The sequence below is a fragment of the Odontesthes bonariensis genome, chromosome 10 (genome assembly GCF_027942865.1).
Source record: "Odontesthes bonariensis isolate fOdoBon6 chromosome 10, fOdoBon6.hap1, whole genome shotgun sequence".
Taxonomy (NCBI): Eukaryota; Metazoa; Chordata; class Actinopteri; order Atheriniformes; family Atherinopsidae; genus Odontesthes; species Odontesthes bonariensis.
This window is the reverse complement of record NC_134515.1, coordinates 32,008,242-32,029,280: the sequence shown is the minus strand read 5'-3', so window position 1 is coordinate 32,029,280 and position 21,039 is coordinate 32,008,242. Positions and strand designations below refer to the sequence as shown.

General features: G+C 41.2%; 1 protein-coding gene across 7 annotated transcripts in view; it reads right to left on the bottom strand.

Moving 5' to 3' along the window:
• plekhg5b (pleckstrin homology domain containing, family G (with RhoGef domain) member 5b) overlaps positions 1-21,039 on the bottom strand; it is a 79,021-nt gene that overhangs the window by 36,873 nt on the left and 21,109 nt on the right. For 4 of the 7 annotated variants that reach the window (XM_075475287.1, XM_075475286.1, XM_075475285.1 and 1 more), the window contains exon 2: positions 17,188-17,264. In XM_075475287.1, coding sequence (XP_075331402.1) covers positions 17,188-17,264 — 77 coding nt within the window. Of the gene's footprint in view, positions 1-205; positions 277-1,082; positions 1,317-17,187; positions 17,265-21,039 lie in introns of those variants that run through there. The other 3 variants (XM_075475288.1, XM_075475291.1, XM_075475292.1) reach the window with 3 other exon arrangements.

The window sequence follows — 21,039 nt, the reverse complement described above, 5'->3', positions numbered from 1 at the left end:
CCCCAGCAGCACTGTCAAATATTTACATGACACCAACATGATGCTACCGTCATACTGTCGTCACAGAAAACAACTCACTCAAGCGGCCACTTGAGGAGAAAAATGCCAATAAAAGCCCTCAAAGCTGAAAAACCAAACAAAGTTAGACTGGACATCATTGGTTTCAGCGTTATCAATACGACTACTCGAGAAATACACAACTCACCAGCAGCTGCTCCGTCTCTGCTTCAGCAAAGTCAAGTGTACAGACTGCAGTTTAAAGCAATGCTGGCCGAACTGTGACGCAACCAGCCTTCCTATCCATAGCTTTAGGGCAGGAGAAGGAGGAGAGACAGACAGGAAGGTGGTGAACAGACCAAAAAAGGAGGAAGTGAGAGGAAAATATAGAAGAAGTGGGTATTCCAAGTCAAATTAGAGCTTCGGCTGAATGCTGATTTGGACACAAGCTGTTTCTAATATGACTTGGAAATTGATCATTTGGAAACCACTTCCAATTTTCTACAAAGAATATGGAAAGGAGAGAACACTGGTGGATGCCAAGGGGTACACTGGTCTGTTGATATAAGAAGCAGATGTGAAATATGCAGACACAGAAGGAAAAACAGACTTAAAGTGCTGCTCTGCACAGTTGTAGATGTGGGATGTGGCTACCTTCAGCAACTCACGCAGACAACTACTGCACAAAAACATACATGTCGGCGAAAGTCTGTGTACTTTGATAACCAGTTAATCATTTAAATCAATCAGCGCTGTCATTTGTCAAGCAAAGCAGTTCAACATTGGCGTTTTGCCAACATTTTTCCTGCTTTCTCTTTTGACTTACTACGATTTGTATTAGAGTTTTTAACAGTTTTCGACTTGGACAACATATAATTATCGCATATTTTACACTATCAATAATGAAAAGAATAATTAGCTTAAAACCGATCTTGTTCTCCCTTTACAGATAATAAAAACTGAGAGAGCAAACATGTTGCAATACAGCAATACAGTGGTTGTCATGGGAGGATGATCTTAATTCACCAATTTCAATAAATGAATAAATAAATGAAGCAGCATGACACTTGAAATGTATTGCTTACCATAGAAAAACGCTTACCAGGAAAACCAACCTATATGAGTTTTAGCGGAAGAACCAATCAATATCTCCAATGTCCAGCAGACAGCAGGTGGTGAAAGTTTTAGTCCAGCCTGAATTAAACTCACTCCGTCTCAAGCTGCTGAAATAATGTGGAGCTTCACGGTGAAAACAACGGACGCATTCAGAGTGAGAGACAGAGGGATCGAAAGAACGTGACAGAGCAGCGAGCTTCAATGCGTTTACTACAGCGGTCGACTGGTTAGACACACACAGACAGAGAGGAATAATCAACCCCTCCTTTCTGCTTAATCACACTTCCACAAGTTCACACACATCCTGGCTGACGCATGTAAACTTACAAAGAACCTGATTTCTTTTCCCCCTGAAGACCGTCCACGTGATCCACATATAACTTCTTGGATGAACCGTCTTTATCAAGTTGCAACTCAGGTTTTTTCAGCAATCCTAAAATTAGTTTTTGTACGCCTGAGCTCGACTCTCCTGCCTGATTTGGAGCTTCATTTGAACTTTAACCCACCGGGGGCACTGAGGTCAAATAAGGGAGTTCAGTTTGGTTTCTTTCCAAAGCACTGAGCAGGGGAAGAATTGGGAAATAAATCTGTCAACACTGCCTTTCACAGATAAATAAAACCCCCGAGTCTGGATCAGATTTAAAAGAAAAGAAAACAGATCATTTGAAAATATTTTACTATTCAGTACTTAAACAGGGTAACTCAATGATTTTTTTTTTCTGTTCTTTGACTAATCTAATAATTAATTACTTATATAAGGGGTAATCAAGCACTTTATAAATATTTTCAATTTTAAGCTTATTCAACAGAATACTCCTCGGTCTGTGAAAATATCACATTTTTGTACCAAATCTGAGAAAAGTGACCTTGACGACGTCATAAAAATCTACGTTTCTTGAATCCGACTGAACGTGTTCCGTTTATATATTGCAACTTAGCCATTTACATGGATGCTTTATTAAGTTATCTGAAAAAAGTATACATTTAAGGTTGCAAAGCATTAAGGAAGAATGGGAAAAATAACAAAAGAATTACACAATGCATTACATATAGAAAATACAAGAGAGACAGGTATTCACCAACACTCCAGATATTCTTAACTGCCCATTGTTTGTTTGGTGTATTGGGCCCCTGATAAAGCAGCTAACCCAACAACCCATAGAGCCACTTCTCCTGCCGTCTGTAAATAGTCTGGAAGTAAAATCTCAGAACTCTGCAGCTCAGGTCACTGCCTATCCCTTCCTCTGGCAAAGGCAAGGAGCCTGTGGATGAAAGTCCATAGACTGGTAAGGAATAGTTGTGCTCAGTGATTTTACTATTCAGGAATGAAAAACAAAATTTCAGAAAGAACTCAAGTCATTCCTGAGACAGCGTACATAACCAACGAAGTATATGGTATATGGTCACAAATCTCTCTCTCTCTCTACAATCTTGGAAATCAGGGAGAAAACATGTAGCAGCATCAGTTTAATTCTTCTATGGTATTCAACAAAAAAAGTTGATTGTCGTAAAAGCAGAAAGAATATTTTTCATTTCAACCAGAAAAAAAAAAAAGTCTGACCGTCTGAAGATTTAGCCCCTACCCCTCCCCCCAAAAAAACTTAATCTGATTAGGAATCCTTCTGATTAAGGCGGATCAGATCACTTTGAAGACTTTTTGTTGCGATTGGACTATTTATCTCATCAGTTGTCAATAGAAAAGCAGCTAGAGATGTCATCCTACATTTGTAAATGTGTTTTTTTTTGCTTTTTGCTTTTTACGCCGACACCGTCTTTGGCTTAGACACTCTGTTGACATTTTACTGGTTTATCAATGCTTTGAAAATGTCATTGGTGTGGAACCGCCTTGTGTGAAAGCAAGTATGATTTACTGCCTGAATGTTCCGTTACAATCTGTTGTGCTGACTACAAACACCCATCCCATCACTCCCCGTTCTTCCGTCATTCAGGTTAATCTGAAATGAGTCATGTTGAAATCCCCCACAATTACCTAGTTCACAAAAACACAATTCAGACCCTTGGAGGTGGAGGCTGACATGTTCAGATGACAAGATAAACAGCGTGGGGACACACAAGGTAGATCTTAATACCCAAACCCCACCAAGACAACCTGTTGAATCCCTGTCGGCCCCTCCACCCCCCCATTGTAGACCTTAATTAGGGGAGTCTATATCTAACAGAGTGGACATCAGTGGAGCAGCTAACCTGAAGGATTAGAAAGCAACAGCACTCCTATTGCTGGAGGACTGTTGGGGGCAAACAGGACTAAGCCTCTCTTGATGCTTGACCATAGTGGTAGCCCCTTGCCAACTGTCTTTTTCCCAAGTCTTTAAGGTTAAATAATGAGGAAAAACAAAGGGAGACACGAATATTAAAATGATAAGGATGAAGACTTGGAGCCAGATATGTCACAGCATGAAGCTCCAGTTTCACAGCAAGCTTCACTTTTAGAGCAATTCAAACCTTAAAAGTGAGCCTTACTCACTTTTAAAGCCAAAACAACACATTGTAAATTGGAGATTTTTTTTAAACCTGTGTTCTCAAAGCATTCCTTTCAGCTGTGATTGTTTAGATTCTTAACAACACTCAACACCACCAATTAGTGGAGTTTGCCACGAGATAACTCTTTGCATGCAGGGGAGTTTGGAGTAGGGGGTTGTTTTCTCGACATATCTCCACAGTGGAGGCTTCCTCTACATCTCTCTTTAGTCTTTGAACCTTTGTCACTGGTCAGCTCATACAAGGCCATTTCCACTGGAGTGTCACTCAGGTACCCCCTTCCTGTTTTTGCCCAGTCTGCTGCGATGTCGCTTCCTGACTGGGATGCTCCTGGGGAGTTGACCTACCAGCACTGGTTCAAGCCCCCTCTCTGGTGTTTATACTTCCTGAGGAGACATTGTATGAATGGAGACACATAAGTCAGTGTCTGCCTTGTTTGTTATTGCAGGATGACTTTCAAAATATTTTTCTTTCCACCGGCCCTGATGAGTAGACACGTGCCACATTTCAGTGGCATTTCATCATTACTTTGATCTGTTTTAGAGTTTGTTAATGATTGAGGTCAATCATTCAGGATTCCTAAGTTTTTGCATTAAACTGAAATGTTCAACTAAAAGCGGATAGCAAGTATGTGCTCTCACCCCATGCAGAGGGATGGATTATGGGTATGTAACCAACGCAGATCGCGTTAACTGCAGCCCATCAAAAAGCTAACAGCATGTTGCCCTCAGTGATAACACTATGGCTGTGTTCGAAACCGCATACTTCTCCTACTACTCATACTGACTTTTTTTCCCGGATGCATACTAGATTCGCCGAAATGTTGGGTATGCATCATGAGGTTACTACTCATACTCAAACTACCCAAGATGCATCATAACTTGACGTCAAAACGGCAGTTTCAAGCTAGCTACAACGAGGGTAGGTTCACTTCCTGTTTTCAAAACAAAAGCACCAGTTGTATCGTAATGGCTTTCCCTATGATAAAAGGCAACGGGTATTTTATTTTGTGAAAATAACCGGAAGTGCGTTGCTCACTGCGGCTAGCTTTAGTAGCGCCGAATTCGTCGGAACAAAATTGTAAATAGCCGGTATTTTGTCAGATTTTCAACACGTTGGGGATCTAAACGACTATTTTCTCGCCTGAAAATCTTTCAAATGTTGCTAAAGTTTACAGAGTTTAGAGCTTAAGCGAAATCAGCTTCAGGCCGGCTGATTTCGGCTCGGGTAGGAGCAAAATGCATTGTGGGTAAACACTCTGCATACTGTCTGATCGATGAGTATGCCGTTTGCAAGTATGTAGTATGTAGTATGCGGTTTCGAACACAGCCTATGCGTAGGTAGCATGCTCACTGGTTGAAAGTTAGCTTCGACCACAACAGAAATCCTCTCAAAGCGGATGAATTGTGAAAAAATAAAAAATAAAAAATAAAAAAACGTGGATGAAAACCAAAGGCAGTGAGTGAAGTCGACAGTTCATTGAATTCTTCTTAAACATTTAGTTTAATTTCACCAATATGTCTTCCTTCTTTTCTGCAGCAGGGTAAAGCACAAGGACCTACAGCATCAAGCTCAGTAAAACTATCCCCCTGATTGCTCCACGTGCCTTTAACAGTGCCCCCAAGAAACAGCAAGAAAATACAACTGGTAGATATGGGTTTATAAAGCTGTATGTAGCATGAATGTATAGTGGATGCGGAACGATGTCAGTAGCCTAATGAGGAGCCCTCATGATGACTAATCCACAAATTGCCAACCCTTTGAACACGAAAAAGAAGCAGGAAGCATTTTTCAACATAATTCAGCTTTATTCTTATGTACTGTTGGATCACTTTGGGTACTTTTGGACTGCAGTTTTCATTGTTCCCATAACCAAGGAGATCGTAGTTCATAGAACTATTTGTATAATCTTTTTTTTTTTTTTTTCCAAGCTATCGTCTTAGTGTAGGTAATCTCCCGACACAAGAAGAACAATTAAAGAAAGTGTCCAGAAAGAGCAAATGTGCATTGATTGGCTGAAGACACAACTGCAGCATTCGCAAGCTGAATTTCACAAATTTTGGTGGAAATATCAGTAAAACATTTGACATGAGAGTAATACCTTAAAATAAACACTTGAGAGAAAAATGGCTTCATGGAGCTCAGATGTTACAGAGTTTTTTATTCATCAATCGACGATGTACTGCAGAACTTAAGCATCCCCCTCAGCTGTTCATATATAAACAGGAAAAAAAAAATAATAAATTCCCTCGGGAGCACTTCAATTCACTTGAACTGTGTAGCAGGCATGATTAAATAAAACCTGAATGGAAAGATGCAAATAGACATTCTGACATCATTAGAGACAAGTGGGTGGGAACACCTGTCCAAGCTAGATGAAAATCTTTCCACTTGAGCGAAAAAGGTGCGATTCTTCAGATAATATTAGATATCTTGTGTTTAGAAAACCCCCCAAAACGACAAGAACAACTCGACTTCCCCACGTGTCCTCCACTTTTCCGTGTAGTGCGAGGAAAGCACTCGTTCAAAGAAAATTCAGCTGTGTGTCATCTTGCACATTTTCTAAACCCCTGTGAAACTAAATTTCATAACAGACCACGGCTCTAGTACAGTGGTCAAAATAATCAGTTTCAGTCTTTGGACCAACACATCTCATGGGGGTGTTAGACGAAGCAGCCGGAAGACCTGATTTGGCCGAAACAGATAAAGTCTGTGTGTGTTTGTACAAGAAGGAGCTGTCGCAGCTTGCAGGTGTGGCTGCGATCCACATCATCAACAGTGTTACTCAATTGGAGAGAAACATCCCCATAAACATGGGAATATCAAGTCTTAGCAATAACCCAACTCTAGGAAGACAGCTCAGCCTTTATAAGGATAAGTAAAGCTTGCAACATAAACTAAAAAACACAAGTCATCGGTTTATATGTATAGTAAAATACACCCAGCCGGCTTTCAACACAAAACCTTGTTCCAAAGAAAACCTTGTGATTTCCGTCTGTCTGCTCTGTAAAAATAATTTCCTAGTTGTCCGATGAGTCTTTGTGGATCGCAGTAGACTAACTTATCAATGTTTAACCACTAACGACTGAATCAGAAATGTGAGGTTAGCACGAGGCTAAAATAATCAGAACTGAAGGGGCTCTGATTAAATATCGGATTTGACTGCTGTGGTCAGATTATTGTTCTTCTGTTGTTGTTGTTTTTTTTAAATAGAGGTCAATACTGAAATATACTGGATCCTAACAAAGATGAATTTGCTGTGATCTACACAGCATTTTTTTCACCTAATGGAATACACTTTTACGTTGTACAGATGAAACATGACATCGCATTTCCAAGTCGTGTAAGACGTCTCAAAGACGTATTTTTAGTGAGATCCAAATGCATTTCACCATCACGGGATCGCTAACGCTTTGGATCTCTGGTTTTAAATGTCATATCAAGATGAATGTCCAGGTGGTGTTGGGCACCGCATGCCAGCAGGACAGCTTCATTTCACTTTGTCACCAGTTCTAAAAGTCTAAGGAACTATTCTGGAGCAATGGTCCACCATTCTTCCAAAGACTATTCTATCAGAGGAGCCACCTGAGCGATTACAAATATTTAAAAAAAAATGTCATAATATCTATAGCTTCTTTATAATGTATCTGCCTACTGAAGTCTGCAATCATCTCAATATGTGTCACATGGGCAGTCAACACTCGGTTCAATTTTGGGCCTCAGTGGATGCGATGCTGGAAAAAAAAAGTTATTTTATTCACCAACTTTTAAGTTTGAGACTTTGGGTACCTACTAGGCCATAAGAGTGCAGAAATGCAGGGAACCAGCGCCCTTAGAGTGTCACTAGAGACTTAAAAAAAAATCTTCAAAGGAAAAAAACTGTGGGAAATAATAATAATGTAAAGGTAAACCTCTGTTAAAGTAATTTCAGATGACTAGAGTGACAACGACTCCATGCTTTAAGTCCAACAACAGATCTGCTAAGGAGCTGTGTGTAAATGTGTTTGTCTTTTAGGGGCAGGGCATGAAATGCTGGAAAAGAACATGCACACTCACCCTTCCCTAAGTAAACAAACAGCACAGTGTTTCTCAATGGTCAGTCAGGTTGGAACACGAATTTGTAGCCGTCCTGGCTTAATAAATGTCTAAATGACTCCGGAGTCAAAATTCAGACCACCATTCGCATGAATGGCTTTGCATTACATCATAAAGTAAACTTCCCAAGAACTTTACAGTCATAGCTGTGGTCACATCCTCAAACACTTTTACTCAGAAAGCCAAATCACCAAACTGTGTAGATTGCAATCTACTGAGGAGCAAAGCCGTAAGAGATACTGTACATGTGGGTAGCATCCAGGTGAAAAGTATTAGCTCAAACCCCTTTTACACAAATACTGGAAAGTTTCTGGAAAGCATCAAGAGAATCGGATTCAGAATTTCTCTGCAATAGCCGTTCCTGCACCTCACAGGGTGTATTCTCTGCTGGTGATGCAAGAAATTCTCCACGATGGCTTCTGTGCAGAGTACAGAAGTCACAGTACGCGGCACAAAAAGTAAGCTGTGGAAACCGCTGCGTCTTCTTTTCAAGCATGACACTGGCAGATGAGACTCCATGATGGCCGTTTCCATGTTTATGTCAATATTACTTATTGTTGGACGCATCCCCAATATCACAAGTCAGCAGAAAAGAGTCTCGAGCAGCAACTCTTGTCAACACAGACTCTCATCAAATGCTCCACAATATTTGGTGCTGCAGTTACGTACGGGAGTGCTTGCTTGACGTGTCAGACTTCTTATGTAGATATCATTAGAAAATGCTACAGACATTTTGAATTCTTACACGTTGCTGCTCCCAAAACTCCCCCAAAAAATTTCAGGGCTGGTGTGCATGTGTGAAAACAGCTTTACATTAAAGCAACCGCAGCCACAGATTTACTGAAATTCAGTTACTGCAAACAGCCTGCCCAAAATGTAGCCAAAGAAATAAATTAATGGCAAATCCTCCTTCACATTGCAGTAGGATGTATCAAATTACAAAAACATGTAAGTGCCCTCTGCAAATGCTGTAGGCATACATACAATGAATTGAACTCCAATTGGCTTGAATTGAACTATACTATTTAAGTGCCTTGAGATGACATTTGTTGTATTTTGGTGCTATATAGATAAACTGAATAGAATTTAAAATTCATGCTGCAGTTCCATCAGCAACTTTCATTGGGCAGTTTGTCAAATGCTGTCACTCTACAAGTTTTTCATGTTTGGAGTTTGTGGTTAAGTCAGCAAAATAGCTGACTTTAGTGGCCACACACAAAGCGCTGCACGAAATGTATGGTGTTACTTCTTTTTCAAATTTTTTAAGCACTATCTGCACCTCATAAGTTTATCGAAAAAGTCAATCAAGTGCAAATGATGAAAGAATAGCTCAAACGACTACTGGCCCTCACTCTCAGCCTTGGGCTTTTACATCAAATTCTCTCGATTCTTATGTCATAAGAACCATCAGTTGTCACTGCGTCCACAAAGTCGTGTTAATTTAAAATAAAAAAATTAAAAATTAAATAAAAAATTAAATAAAAAAATAACGGCTGTGAGCTGTGTTCTGTGGCTTGAATTGCAACAAAATAGGACAATATTAAGCAGCAGAAATTCTATCCCCCCAAACATACGTTTTTTTCTAAAAATTTCTTTAGTGAGATATTGACTTGAAACTAAATCGTGTTTTTTTTTTCCATCAACACGCCTTTTCAAAATACATGGATGGAAATGCACTGACAGTGTGTGAACCAGCTGACTGATACATTTCCTCATCATTTCTTCCTCTGCTAAACCCTTTCATCAAGAAATCCCTTTGCCCCCAGCTGTTTGGAATAAGACGGACTCGTTGTCTAAGCAACCCGCACCTTCCCAGTTATCTTGTCTGGTCCTGTCCGAGCTGACGCAGCCAGGGAAATGAAGCAGACTGGGATAGAAGAAAATAAGAAGGGAGGGGGGTTTTAAACGATCAGGGACGTAATGAGCTCCTCTGTATTGGAGTCTCGATCCCAGCAGCAAGCTCAGACTAGCACCGAGTGTTCACCGGCGTGATATGAAATGAATCCTACCAGGCTTCATCTTTCAACACCTGTAAATCCCACTGAAATTAAAGAAACCCAAAATATCCAAACAAAATTGCAAAATCTCTGGGTAACACATGTTGGGCCATCTTAAATTGTCACAGTAATCTCTTTGAGTGTTGCTGTGCAATGTGGCGATAGAGCTGAGCTACAGTAGCACGAGTACAGGATGACACCTGGGAAGATTTCAGTAAATTATGGTTTAGGTGAACCCATTGAGGTCCCAGGCAGTCATGCTGTGACTAGAAGAGACGCAGTCCTTTTGGGAGTTGATATATGGCAGGAGGAGTCTCAAGGCAGGCCTGTCTGGAAATAAAAAGGATTTAAATGCTGTGCAGGACTGGCCTAAGACCGTCTGTTTGTCTGTGTGTGTTTGTGTCTGCTCTGTGTCCTGTTGCCAAGCCGCCAGCATATCAAAGAGACCAGTCTGAGAACTCAAAGAGAAATATAAAACTTGATTTTTTTTTTCTCATTTTCTCAGTAAAATAAAAAAATAAAAAAATTCTTTGATGTGTCCAAATCTGTTCGGTGGGTGGAGTGGCTGAAAGTGGAGGAAAATTTATGTCCAAATTCCTCCCAGAAATGTGCTTCTCACCAGTCAAGCAAACGCTGACTGAGTGAGCTCATGAGGAGAGCACACAGCATCGACTCCTGAGGGTCAGGGTTGCCGTGACGTTGCCCCCTGCTGTTTCAAGCTCGTTACAGACGACACACGTGTAACTAATGAGCAACAGCTAAACAGAACACTAAAAATTTTCTCAAGGTATCCCCTCTTTACTGGAGCAGATGAGGTCAGTCAGTGAAGTGCTGTCCTCTGTGATGATGCCACTGTGTGAGGTCTGAAGGCTAAAACATTCTTCTTTTCTGATGGCTTTTCCATTCAACACAGTTGAGAAAGGTTGGTGGCTTTGACACTTTCTTTGAAATACGGGGTTTCATCAGAGCCAAAGTGTCTATAAATAATTTTCTGTTTTTTTTTTTTTTGAGCTACAAAAGTGAAGTACAAAAAGTTTCATCTATCCGTTAATATTTTGTTTTTTTTGCCGCTAAACAACTTAAATGAAAAAAAAATTCAAAAGGTAGAAATCGATGACACCGAGATAAAACCTTAATAAATAAAATTCAAATACATTTTAACCGTAACATCCCTCCAAACTGAACTGTAGGTCCCATAACTTGTATTCTACATTAAACAGTAGAACATAAAAACACGTACATTAAAGGGGTTGAAATATCAGCCCTCAGCTTAGAGGATATAGCTGAAAGAAGAAACCACCTTGGTCAGATAGCGTTGTGTCTTAGGTCCTAATCCTTACTTTAAAAAAAAAAAAAACATCCAAAGAACCCAGAACCCAATCTCAGAACCCAACAATAAGAATACTCCAATAAGATAAGGGTCTGTTTAGAAGGATATATAAATATATAGCCTCGGTTCAGTGGCTTCCTGAGGCAGGGGGCAGCAGAGCCAGAAGAATCAGTTTATGATGATTAAAAAAAAACGAAAAAAAAAAAAAAAAAAACAGTTGGCTCAGCGTTCACCATCCTAGCACATACACCACTGCATCCCCTCATCCCTAAAAGCAGGCCTTAAATGGTCCCCAAAGATTCTGTAGTTATTGTATTTATCCATATATTTACCCACTTTTGTACATCTATCAGTGGACTGACACATGGAATTTTTCATCCTTCCTTTTATTGGTCAAAGTGATCAAAAGTGCATGCCACACAAGACAGTACGAATAAGGAGCGAGATTTGCTGAGGTTGCAAACTTCTGTAGTTTGGCTGCTTTACACAAATATGAAGTGCTTCCTAAACAATGAATAAATACAGAATTATAAAGTGTATGAGGAGAGTGCTGAAGGAAGAGAAGAAGTGATCAACTCTTTTTGCTGTATCTGCCAGTGACTGCCCAGCCCTGTTGCTTCAGCAGCTCATTTCTCTCAGTTCCCCTTTAAACATTTTTCTCACCTGCACAATAATTATTTCCATGACTCACATTTCCATACATACAGTCTTAGATGTGCAAGATACAGCACTATCCAAAAGTCTTTTCTTTATATATTGCCAGGAAAATTGGAAATGGGTGCAGTGATTCGCTGAAACATATGTAAACAAAAGTGAAATCCAGTATTAAAGGCAAACACAAAGCTTGTAAAATTCAAATGAGTTTGAAAGTCAATGTTCGGTATGACCACCTTTACTTTTCAACACAGCCTAAACTCTCTTAAGACAAGGCTTCTATGTAATTTCTTTAAGTAGTCTTTAGGAACTCTTCTTTGGATGTGGGCTGCCTTTTGTTCCGTTCTCTGTCAACATGATCCCACACTGCTTCAATAATGTTGAGGTCCGAGCTCTGGGGAGGATTCATCCCTCCATCAGACCTGTTTGCCACTGATTGTCAGTCCAGATCTCGTGTCATTTGACATACCTCAGCCTTTTCTCCCCGTTTAACCTCTGTTTAGCCCTTATTAAAGGGATAGTTCGCCTCTTTTGACATGAAGCTGTATGACATCCCATATTAGCAATATCATTTATGAACATTGACTTACCCCCCGCTGCGTCCAGCTGAGTTTTGGCGTCCACGAAGCTTTTTGGCGTCACAAAATCGTTCTCGATGAAAAAGTCAGACCTCACTTCGCTTGGCGCTATTTTTGCCTCCCTTGATATCAATGCGTCCAATGTAAACTGTGCAGACCGAAGTGCAGACCGAGCACTCCCCTGCTTCCGAGCAGCAAACACCGTAACAGGTGCAGCTATCGCTAGGTGGCTGGACACATTGATATCAAGGGAGGCAAAAATAGCGCCAAGCGAAGTGAGGTCTGACTTTTTCGTCGAGAACGATTTTGTGATGCAAATGTATTACTCTTTTGAACGCATATTTTTTTTGAGAAGCAAGACGCTTTATTTTTCAAGCCCCAGCCAACTAGCCGGACTAGCTTCGTGGACGCCAAAACTCAGCTGGAACTCGGCTCACGGGACGCAGCGGGGGGTAAGTCAATGTTCATAAAATGATATTGCTAATATGGGATGTCATACAGCTTCATGTCAAAAGAGGCGAACTATCCCCTTAAGGTCTTGACAACCACCTTCCATGGGGACCATTTCAAACAAGGGTTTAGTGAGCAGTAGACTGATCAACTGACGGTCCAGATGCATCTCTCAGTCCCTGTGTCAGGTCTTTGCTGGATTTTTCCTATTTTTTAAGGACATAGTTTAGTAAGGAGATAGTTTGTAGCCCCGTCCCTTCTTATGTCCTCCACTTGTCCAGGTTTCCCAAATTTTTGCACACCATGCTGAAATATGCCACATTTTCAGGTAATAGCTCTTTGAGAATCATCTTGTTGGTGGAAAAATAACTATTTTATGTCTGTCAACCTGTGTCACTCTTTTTTCAACAGGCTGTTAGTTCTAGTAACAAAGTCCTCAAAGATATAATTTGGAATTGGTTCGCTGCCAAGGTTTCTGTTATGAGTAGGCGCTGGTTCATCCCTTGAGCTTATTTATGTTTGAATGAGTCATAGGCCAGCTGTAAATCAAACCAAGAAAAAGTTTAAAAAAAAAAAAATCCCCCCAAAATAGTCAAGTACAAGGACTGAACTGGAAATGAGTACGAAAGCAGTCATTGTGTGAATAACACTGAAAGTTCTTGTGACACCCTGGAGAACTGTTACTCAAGACCACTTTAAAAGATTACAAGGAAGTAGTTCACTACTTTGATGACTTATGTCTTGGTGAGTTTGAAGAATTGGTCAGGAATGAGCATGAAGAGGATCAAATGGCCATCAGAGTAACAGACAGGTGGGACACCAAAAGCACAAAGATAAAGAAGAGCTCATCGGCTGCTATCCACGCAGAGATGCATCTTTCCTTCTCCCTCTTACAAAAATAACATCCATCCTGACCAGGGAGAAAGTCTTCTGCCTCATTCACACCTCTATACAAATCCAACAAACAGAAGGAATATAACACACGAGAGACTCTGGAGTGACTTTGTCTTAAGGAAAAAGTGGATTTTGATAATAATAATTGCAATAATGTGGGGAACAGGGAAAGAAGCAATTCAGACTGAGCACTTGTGCTCCTTCTGCCTCTCCCCACTTTATTATTCTCAGTTGCCATGGAGAGAAACTATATATAACAATCTCACTCTCTCTACAGGCATTTTCCCTTTTCATTGTTTTCCACAAAGAGGACAGCAGGAGACAACATCTCGATCCAATGAGAAAATCCGTCTAATGCCCTACTCTACTGGCTGGAGGCAGACGTCGAGGCAGAGTGGGCAAACCAAAACAAACCATCTGACCGACAACCCAGACGCCATGGCGGTTTCCCCTGGTCTTCTGGCCAGAGTCCCGTTTTTTCAGAAACTAGAGGCTTCAAAGGAAAAATTCATTTCACAGTCTGGTGGCCAGACACAGAGCCCCGCGACTCGCACCCCCTTTAACGCCTAAAAGAAGAAAAGAAGCTTCGGCACTTGCTTCACCTTTCACCCTGCTGTAGCACAACAGAGACAAAATAGTGCCGGGTTATATCCAACAATGTTCAAAAGCCTAGAGGGATCACCATGAGACATTCTCATCATTGCTGTTCCTTCCAAAATAAAAAAAATGTAATCATTTAAGGTAAAGTTAAGCTGAGTTTAGACAAAAAGTGACTTGGTTTAGATGCTGTTAAGGAAAGGTCATGGTGTGAGTTTAAAAGGATACTTTGGTAAACTTGTAAAAGACTTCTTTTTTTAATGTTTGAGGACCGGCCATAGTGGTTAAAATCGTTTAACTTCTTTGGCAAAAGAGAGTAGGGTGCAAACAATTGTCAACAATGTCTTATTCAAACTTCATGGTGACCCACCCATACACCCACCCACAGGCGCATGTGAAAAGACCTTTAGTTCAGATTTAATGTGGCACAATTGACCCATCCCACGTGACGTCACAACAAAAGCGTCAGCCATTTTGGACGTGAAAACAAGTAGTCTACCACAGCCAACAACGGAGGAGCGAGGAACATTCAAAGGAAAATATCGATTCGATCAGTAAGGTTTACATCATGCCGGCATATTGTTGCGCGCCTGGGTGTGCCAACAGTCAGCAGACGAGGAAAGATTTGTCTTTTTACCGGATCCCCACTGACCTTGAGCGACGGAGAAGATGAGTCGCGGCGATCAATAGGAAAGACTGGCAACCTTCAGTATACCAGCGGTTGTGTAGTGACCACTTTGTTGGAGGTAAGTGTCGAATAAAGATATATAACATATACATATACATGCAAAATAAAGATAAAGCCTGAGAGGGATTTTCCACGGCACACCAGATGATCTCTCACGACACACTAGTGTTCCCCCGTGCCATTTCAGGGTTGCCTTTCTACTAGATAAAACATAACACAGCGCCTTTAGTAAAGCACTACGACTTGGTCATTGCAATTCTCGTAATAGCAAAATTATAACACCGTGTCAACGGGTTTACATGTCGTTTATCCTGGTGAACAACGTTAAATGAAAAATGTAAACAAACCTTAGCTGTAAAAAGATGGCGCCCACCGGCTCCAGGGACGATCCACTGGTAAAAGGCAGGTCACATAGCCCGACACAAAATATTTGTAGGCATCCAAACTCTTGTATGCCTTTAGATCCTTTCCCGTGTATGGCGATGGGTTTTTTACAACATAAATATAAAGGTCATGGGGGCCGAAGTCGGGTAAAGAAGGAAAGAGGCGGTGGCATGCTGTCGGACGTCTGTAAACAGCCCTGGCAAGTACACGTCGTTTTCTAAACCTCCAATTTTCAGCTTCTCCAAATACCTCTCCCTCTGCTGGCCCACTAAATGCCCGACCTCGCTGGATAGTGGAGTTTTTTTCTGCATCTTGTTCTTTCTTCTTTTATTCAATTTTCAGTCTGTCTGTATCGTTACTGTTACTATCGTTACTCGCAAATCGTTGTCTTCTATACGTCCAAAATGGCGGTTGCTTTACGAAAGTCACGTGACTGGGAAGGGTCAATAGCACAGCCCTTTTACAGACAGCCGTTCCACTTCCTATTCGCCCCATTATAAAAAATTTGGCTGCAGTTCAGTTGATTTTCTCTGGGGGCGCTGGCGAGCGAGTGCAGAAAGACCATTTTCCATAGGGCTGGCGCTAATAACTCAAAAAATGTCCCCGCTAGCGGCTGAAACCTGAAAATAATACTGTGATTTCTGACAGAGGGATGTGGATTTATATCAAAAATACAATAACCTGGGAGTTATAGCTTTCTGTTTTCTTACCGGTCTGGCATTTGCGAGTCAGTATCCGCTAGCATTTAGCTAACGGAATCTGAAGAACGCACGGCTGATTACGACCGGCTGTTTTACGGCACTCGTCCACTGTGCCAGAGTGCTAACCTGGTGCCGCTAACAACAACCAAAGCTAAACCAGAGGCTAGTCAGAGAGTATGTAAAAGGGCTGTGCTGAAATCTGTAACTATTTGAGCTAACACCTCTCTGCTAGCTCAGCGCTAGGACTGACCATGCCGTAAAGTGATGCCACATGCGTGACGTCACTCGGGATGCAATACTGACAATAAATGTGTATTTTAAACAAATCTAGTGAGTCTAAAAAAAAAAAAAAAAAAAAAAAAAAAAAAATCAAACCAAGTGCCGTTTGAAAGGATCATTTATCCTGCCTTTAGGAAAATTAAAATGAAAAAATATAAAAAAATCTATCAAAAGCAATGGCTGCATCTAAGGTGGATTTCATAGTACCACCATAGAGTTCGGCGTGCTCTGCACTGCTTCGTTGGCGCCCCTAGAGTGCAGTACCACCCGGAAATAGCCGCCAGTTTTCCCTCTCCTCATAATAGAGACTCTGTCAATAGTGAGTACTGATACTACACTAAATTATTCACATCTCGCTCCTTCTTCATTTCCTTAAAGCTCATCCATTAAATCATCGTCGTGAAATATGCAAAGTGAAAACACCTTTTCACTAACAGCAATAAAAAAATAAAAATAATTAAAATACATATTTTAGCAGGTAAGAAATAAAAACTATTGTCTTAAAGACAGCTTTTTGGTTCTTTTGGGTCAGAAGTCACATGAAAAACAACATTAAAAAAAAACAAACAAAAAAAATAAACTGTATTTTTGCTGTCCATTCATCCAACTCATCCAATTCTGGCTTGTGCCGTGTTGAAAGTGACACTTAGATGTTGCTCGGTCCGACCTAGTCAGACTGTCTATACAAAATGGCATGGAAAAGTACCAGGGGCATCATTTGCACATGACGCAGACATGCTCAGTTGCCAGCAGACTATTGGAAGCAGTGGTTGTGTGAAAAGGGGCTTAGCAGGCATCAGCCAGTGGCTGGTCAGCGGAACTTAGCGTAGGATAAAAGCTGAAAACGGCTAACAAAACTGCAGTCTGTTACTCTTGAGAGTAAAATTAGTCACTGCACAGACTGTGCTTCAAGTGCTAAGGGACATACCTTAGAAGCCCTCCGGCGGTCGGGACAATCAGGATGCTGGCACACCACCCAGTCCTCCTCCTGGACAGGCTTATCATCTGAAACAGAACACCTGGGTCAATTTGACATCTCGCTTTATCATTAAAGCACCAAACCAATAAACTTGGCCAGCACAAGATCTATGATCGCACCTTTCATGGTAAGACTGTGAAAATATAGCAGCAGGACCCAAGTGTGTTTATAAAAGGTGGGGGTAAGAAAAAAAAAAAGAGGAAGGAGAGTGACTATAAGCCCCAGAAAAAACAGTTTGCATGTAGTAAGACTGAGAAGTGACGCAATAAAGTGAAAAAAGAGAACTTTGGTTAAAGTCAGTTCTTGAAGGGTTAAATGTAAACAAAGGGGGGAGGGGGGGGGGGGGGGGGGGGGGGGGGAGGAGGAGGAGATCAGATAGCAAAGACCAAAGAGACAGCAAGCAAATGGAGTAAATGAGAGGACACCCAATTCTGTTTTTTGTACAGAAGTGCACTCATCTTGGGTAGGCTCACTTCTGTCCACTGTACAACAAATCAATATTGTCAAATAAACCGCTACAATCTAGTTGACGAGTTTCATTGGGGGTAAGAAAAAAGGCAGTGTTTACATCCCCATCTTCTATATATACACAAAAGATAAAGATATCATAACAGAGACCCTGAGTGCACCAGTATTTATTGGTCTGCCTAATGAGAAAAACAGAGAATACACGTGCAGAGAGGAGACAGTAAGAGCAAGAGAGAGCGGCAGAGAGAGTCTGAGGGGGACTGGACGGTAAAGGCGCTCAAAGCAAATGCCTCCAATTTCCAAGCGCTTTGAAGAAAACATTTCCCATAAGTGCAGATGACCCGTTTACTGCAAAGCTGTCTATGAGATGTCAGAAAATAATCAGCTATCAAGATGGACTATAGCTAGAAAAGGAACTCACTCTGTGGCGGAACTTTTAAGGACAACGTCAAACAATGTTTTGTCACCATGAGGCTGAGCTGCAGCACGGAAACAAGTCACCTCGAGTCATCCACTTGGCAGCAACTACTCCTGCAGGTCAGGGGTGCTTGTGGGGAAGGAGAAAAAACACTAATTGCTGCATACCAAAAAGCCTGTGGTGTGCCCGCTGGGAAGGAAAGGGTCAACCTGTCTACTGCTAATTTGCTTGATAGCAGTTAAATAAAATAAAAAAAAGAGAATAGTGAGAGGAGCAATTCAATGTCTCTGTGCCGAGGCACTGCAGTGCTGTCAGCTGAATGCTAAGGTTAGTATGAACCCACAAACAATGATAACATGTCAACATTTAGCAGGTGCGATGCTCACTTTAGTCACCATGTTTGTTTTGCATCTTGGCATCCAAACATTTGACAGTAACCGATAGTTTTTGTTTTTGCAGGAATTATTGTACCGAATATGTTGAAATGACTCTTTGTGAACATTATTTTACAGTCCGACTTTATTTGATGGAGCAAAAAGTGACAGGAGACACAGGGATGGAATTAAACCCTCAATGTTGTGGTAATGAGGCATGTGCCCTGGCCATTAGTCAAATATCATTACCTTCACCATTATGCTATTAAAGTAATATTGTAAGAGTGAATGGGTACAAGAAATTTGACATAACAATCCATCCAGTAATTATCGAGACAAGAATTAATTCTCTAAGGACCATGAACGTCTGAAAAAAAATGCTGGGATTGATTAAGTGTTGAGGCAACTGACCGATATTTCCAAGTTAAGTAGAAGGAGAAGTTAAAGAGCCTTTGTTGAACACCTTTCAACTACCCAGAAGAGGCAGTGTCTACTTTGTTAAACTTCAGTAACCTTCCGGGAAGAGGGGGAAAAAGGTCTCTCCTGTTTCTCTGCTTTGCTGGAAGCAGGCCGAGACGCGCTCTCAGCTCTGGCTGTGGCCTCTGCCAGCAGGCCTCACGCTAATGGTTCCCTCAGGGTTTACAGGCAGAAGGCTGCACAGGGAGCCTCCAGCTTTTATGGAGTCATTCCCAAAGAGCCAAAAGCTTCTCCACCTCAAGAGAGACTTCACAGATTTCCACTGAACAATCTTGGCCTCCTCAGTGTGGATCACAGGTCTCATTGCAGGGACGTGGAAACTTAAAACACAACGAGAAGGGAGCAGATCTAAAATGTGTAGGAGCCAGGCTGTGCTTCAAATGACTTGGCTGCAACCCTAATAAATCACCTTGACAGTAAATCAGGGTGTTTTTGGTGAGAAAGATCTAAAATGCTAACTGTTCTGTAAACCCAATGGCAGTCAGGTTTGTTACGGTGTTGGTGGATACCCAGTTAACACAGAGGCGCCAGCTACACACACCTATATTTCCCATTCAAGGTGGTGGAGGCCAATAATTATAATGCAAAATACATTTTAGGGTTTTCAGAAATATTCTAGATTATTACTCTAAATATGAGGGGAGCTACTGTTTGTTTGGTGCATATACAGCTCCCTTCCACTGCAAGGAAAACATTAAAGCTGCAGTCTGCAACTCTTTTTCAAGCATAATGCCTGGAACTGTCCGGGGATTCTGAAAGTAGTACATTAAATACCCCAATACAAAAAAAAAAGAGTTCTCTAGGTCCCCTATATGTCCCGCTAGGTCCCTCCAAAGCCAGCAGGTTTGTTTACAAAATTGCAGACCGGACCGGTAAAAGGTAACCAATCAGGTTTACGAGCTGGGCTCTGCTGCCTGTCAATCACCGATTGTGCACGCGCGATACAAGGTAGGCTCATCCCCACGCTTATTTATACAGACTATTGAACTTCATTTCGGGCTAGTCTACTTACTGTGTCTTCCATGATCGCAAATGACAGGTGAGTTGATGAATGAGGAGTCGTGTGGGCGCATCTGGCGTGCACGTAGACGTGCACGAGTTCTCATGTGTTTTGAAGGGGCGGGACAGGAAGTTGAATAACTTTTTATTTTTCGGTTAAAAAATAAGCATTTCTTGCATTTTGCGACTACGGAGGTCACCGTTTTCAACTTCAAGCGTTCTGATAGATCATGTAAACTCTTAAAATGCCAAAAAGTAGGACTTTACATATTACAACAACAAATCTTGCAGACTGCAGCTTTAAAGCATGAAAGTCTCTTTGAGTAGACTTTTTTAAAAAGCTTATAAAACTGTTAATGAGTAATTAAAAAGTACAGATGAATAGATGGAACATTTGTACCTAGCACAGTAAGTTTTCTACTGAAGTGTGAAAACTAAGGTTTAACTCCTCCTTAGCTATAGGCTCTTTCACACACCAGTGGTGCCTTACATGTGGAAAAAAAGACGTCCTTCCTCACTCGCTTAAACACATCAAGTCGTCACACGTCGCTGTTCCCGCAACACTGGCTCGATGTGTGCATGGACACACAAGGTGGGATCATTTCACCTCTGTTACCACCTCCCTTGCCGTCTTAGAGGTGCATCGGCGGAACGACCGCTATTCGTCCTTCACATTCACATATGACAACGCAAATGAAGGTCCCAGCTTGAAAAGGCATGGTTGCATAGAATCTCTAAAAAAAATTTTTAAAAAAGTATTAAAAAAAGGTGTCCATAACCACCAGGGGGAGTTTTTAAACAATGATGAAAAAAATTCTGAAGTTTCCGGGGACATGGTTTGTTTCCTTGCACTCACACTTCGTATAACTCTTACAGTTTTAACTGCCCTGCATAGACATTAAAATCATCATGACTATAAATTTGATAATCACCTTCAAGTTTGTCTGTGTCAGCAGAGGCTGGCCACACTTAAATGTGGCTTTTTGTCTTTTCTTCTGAAATCAAACTGGATTTTTTAAAATCAAGTAAAAGGCCTACATGACTCATAACATTAAATTCAATACA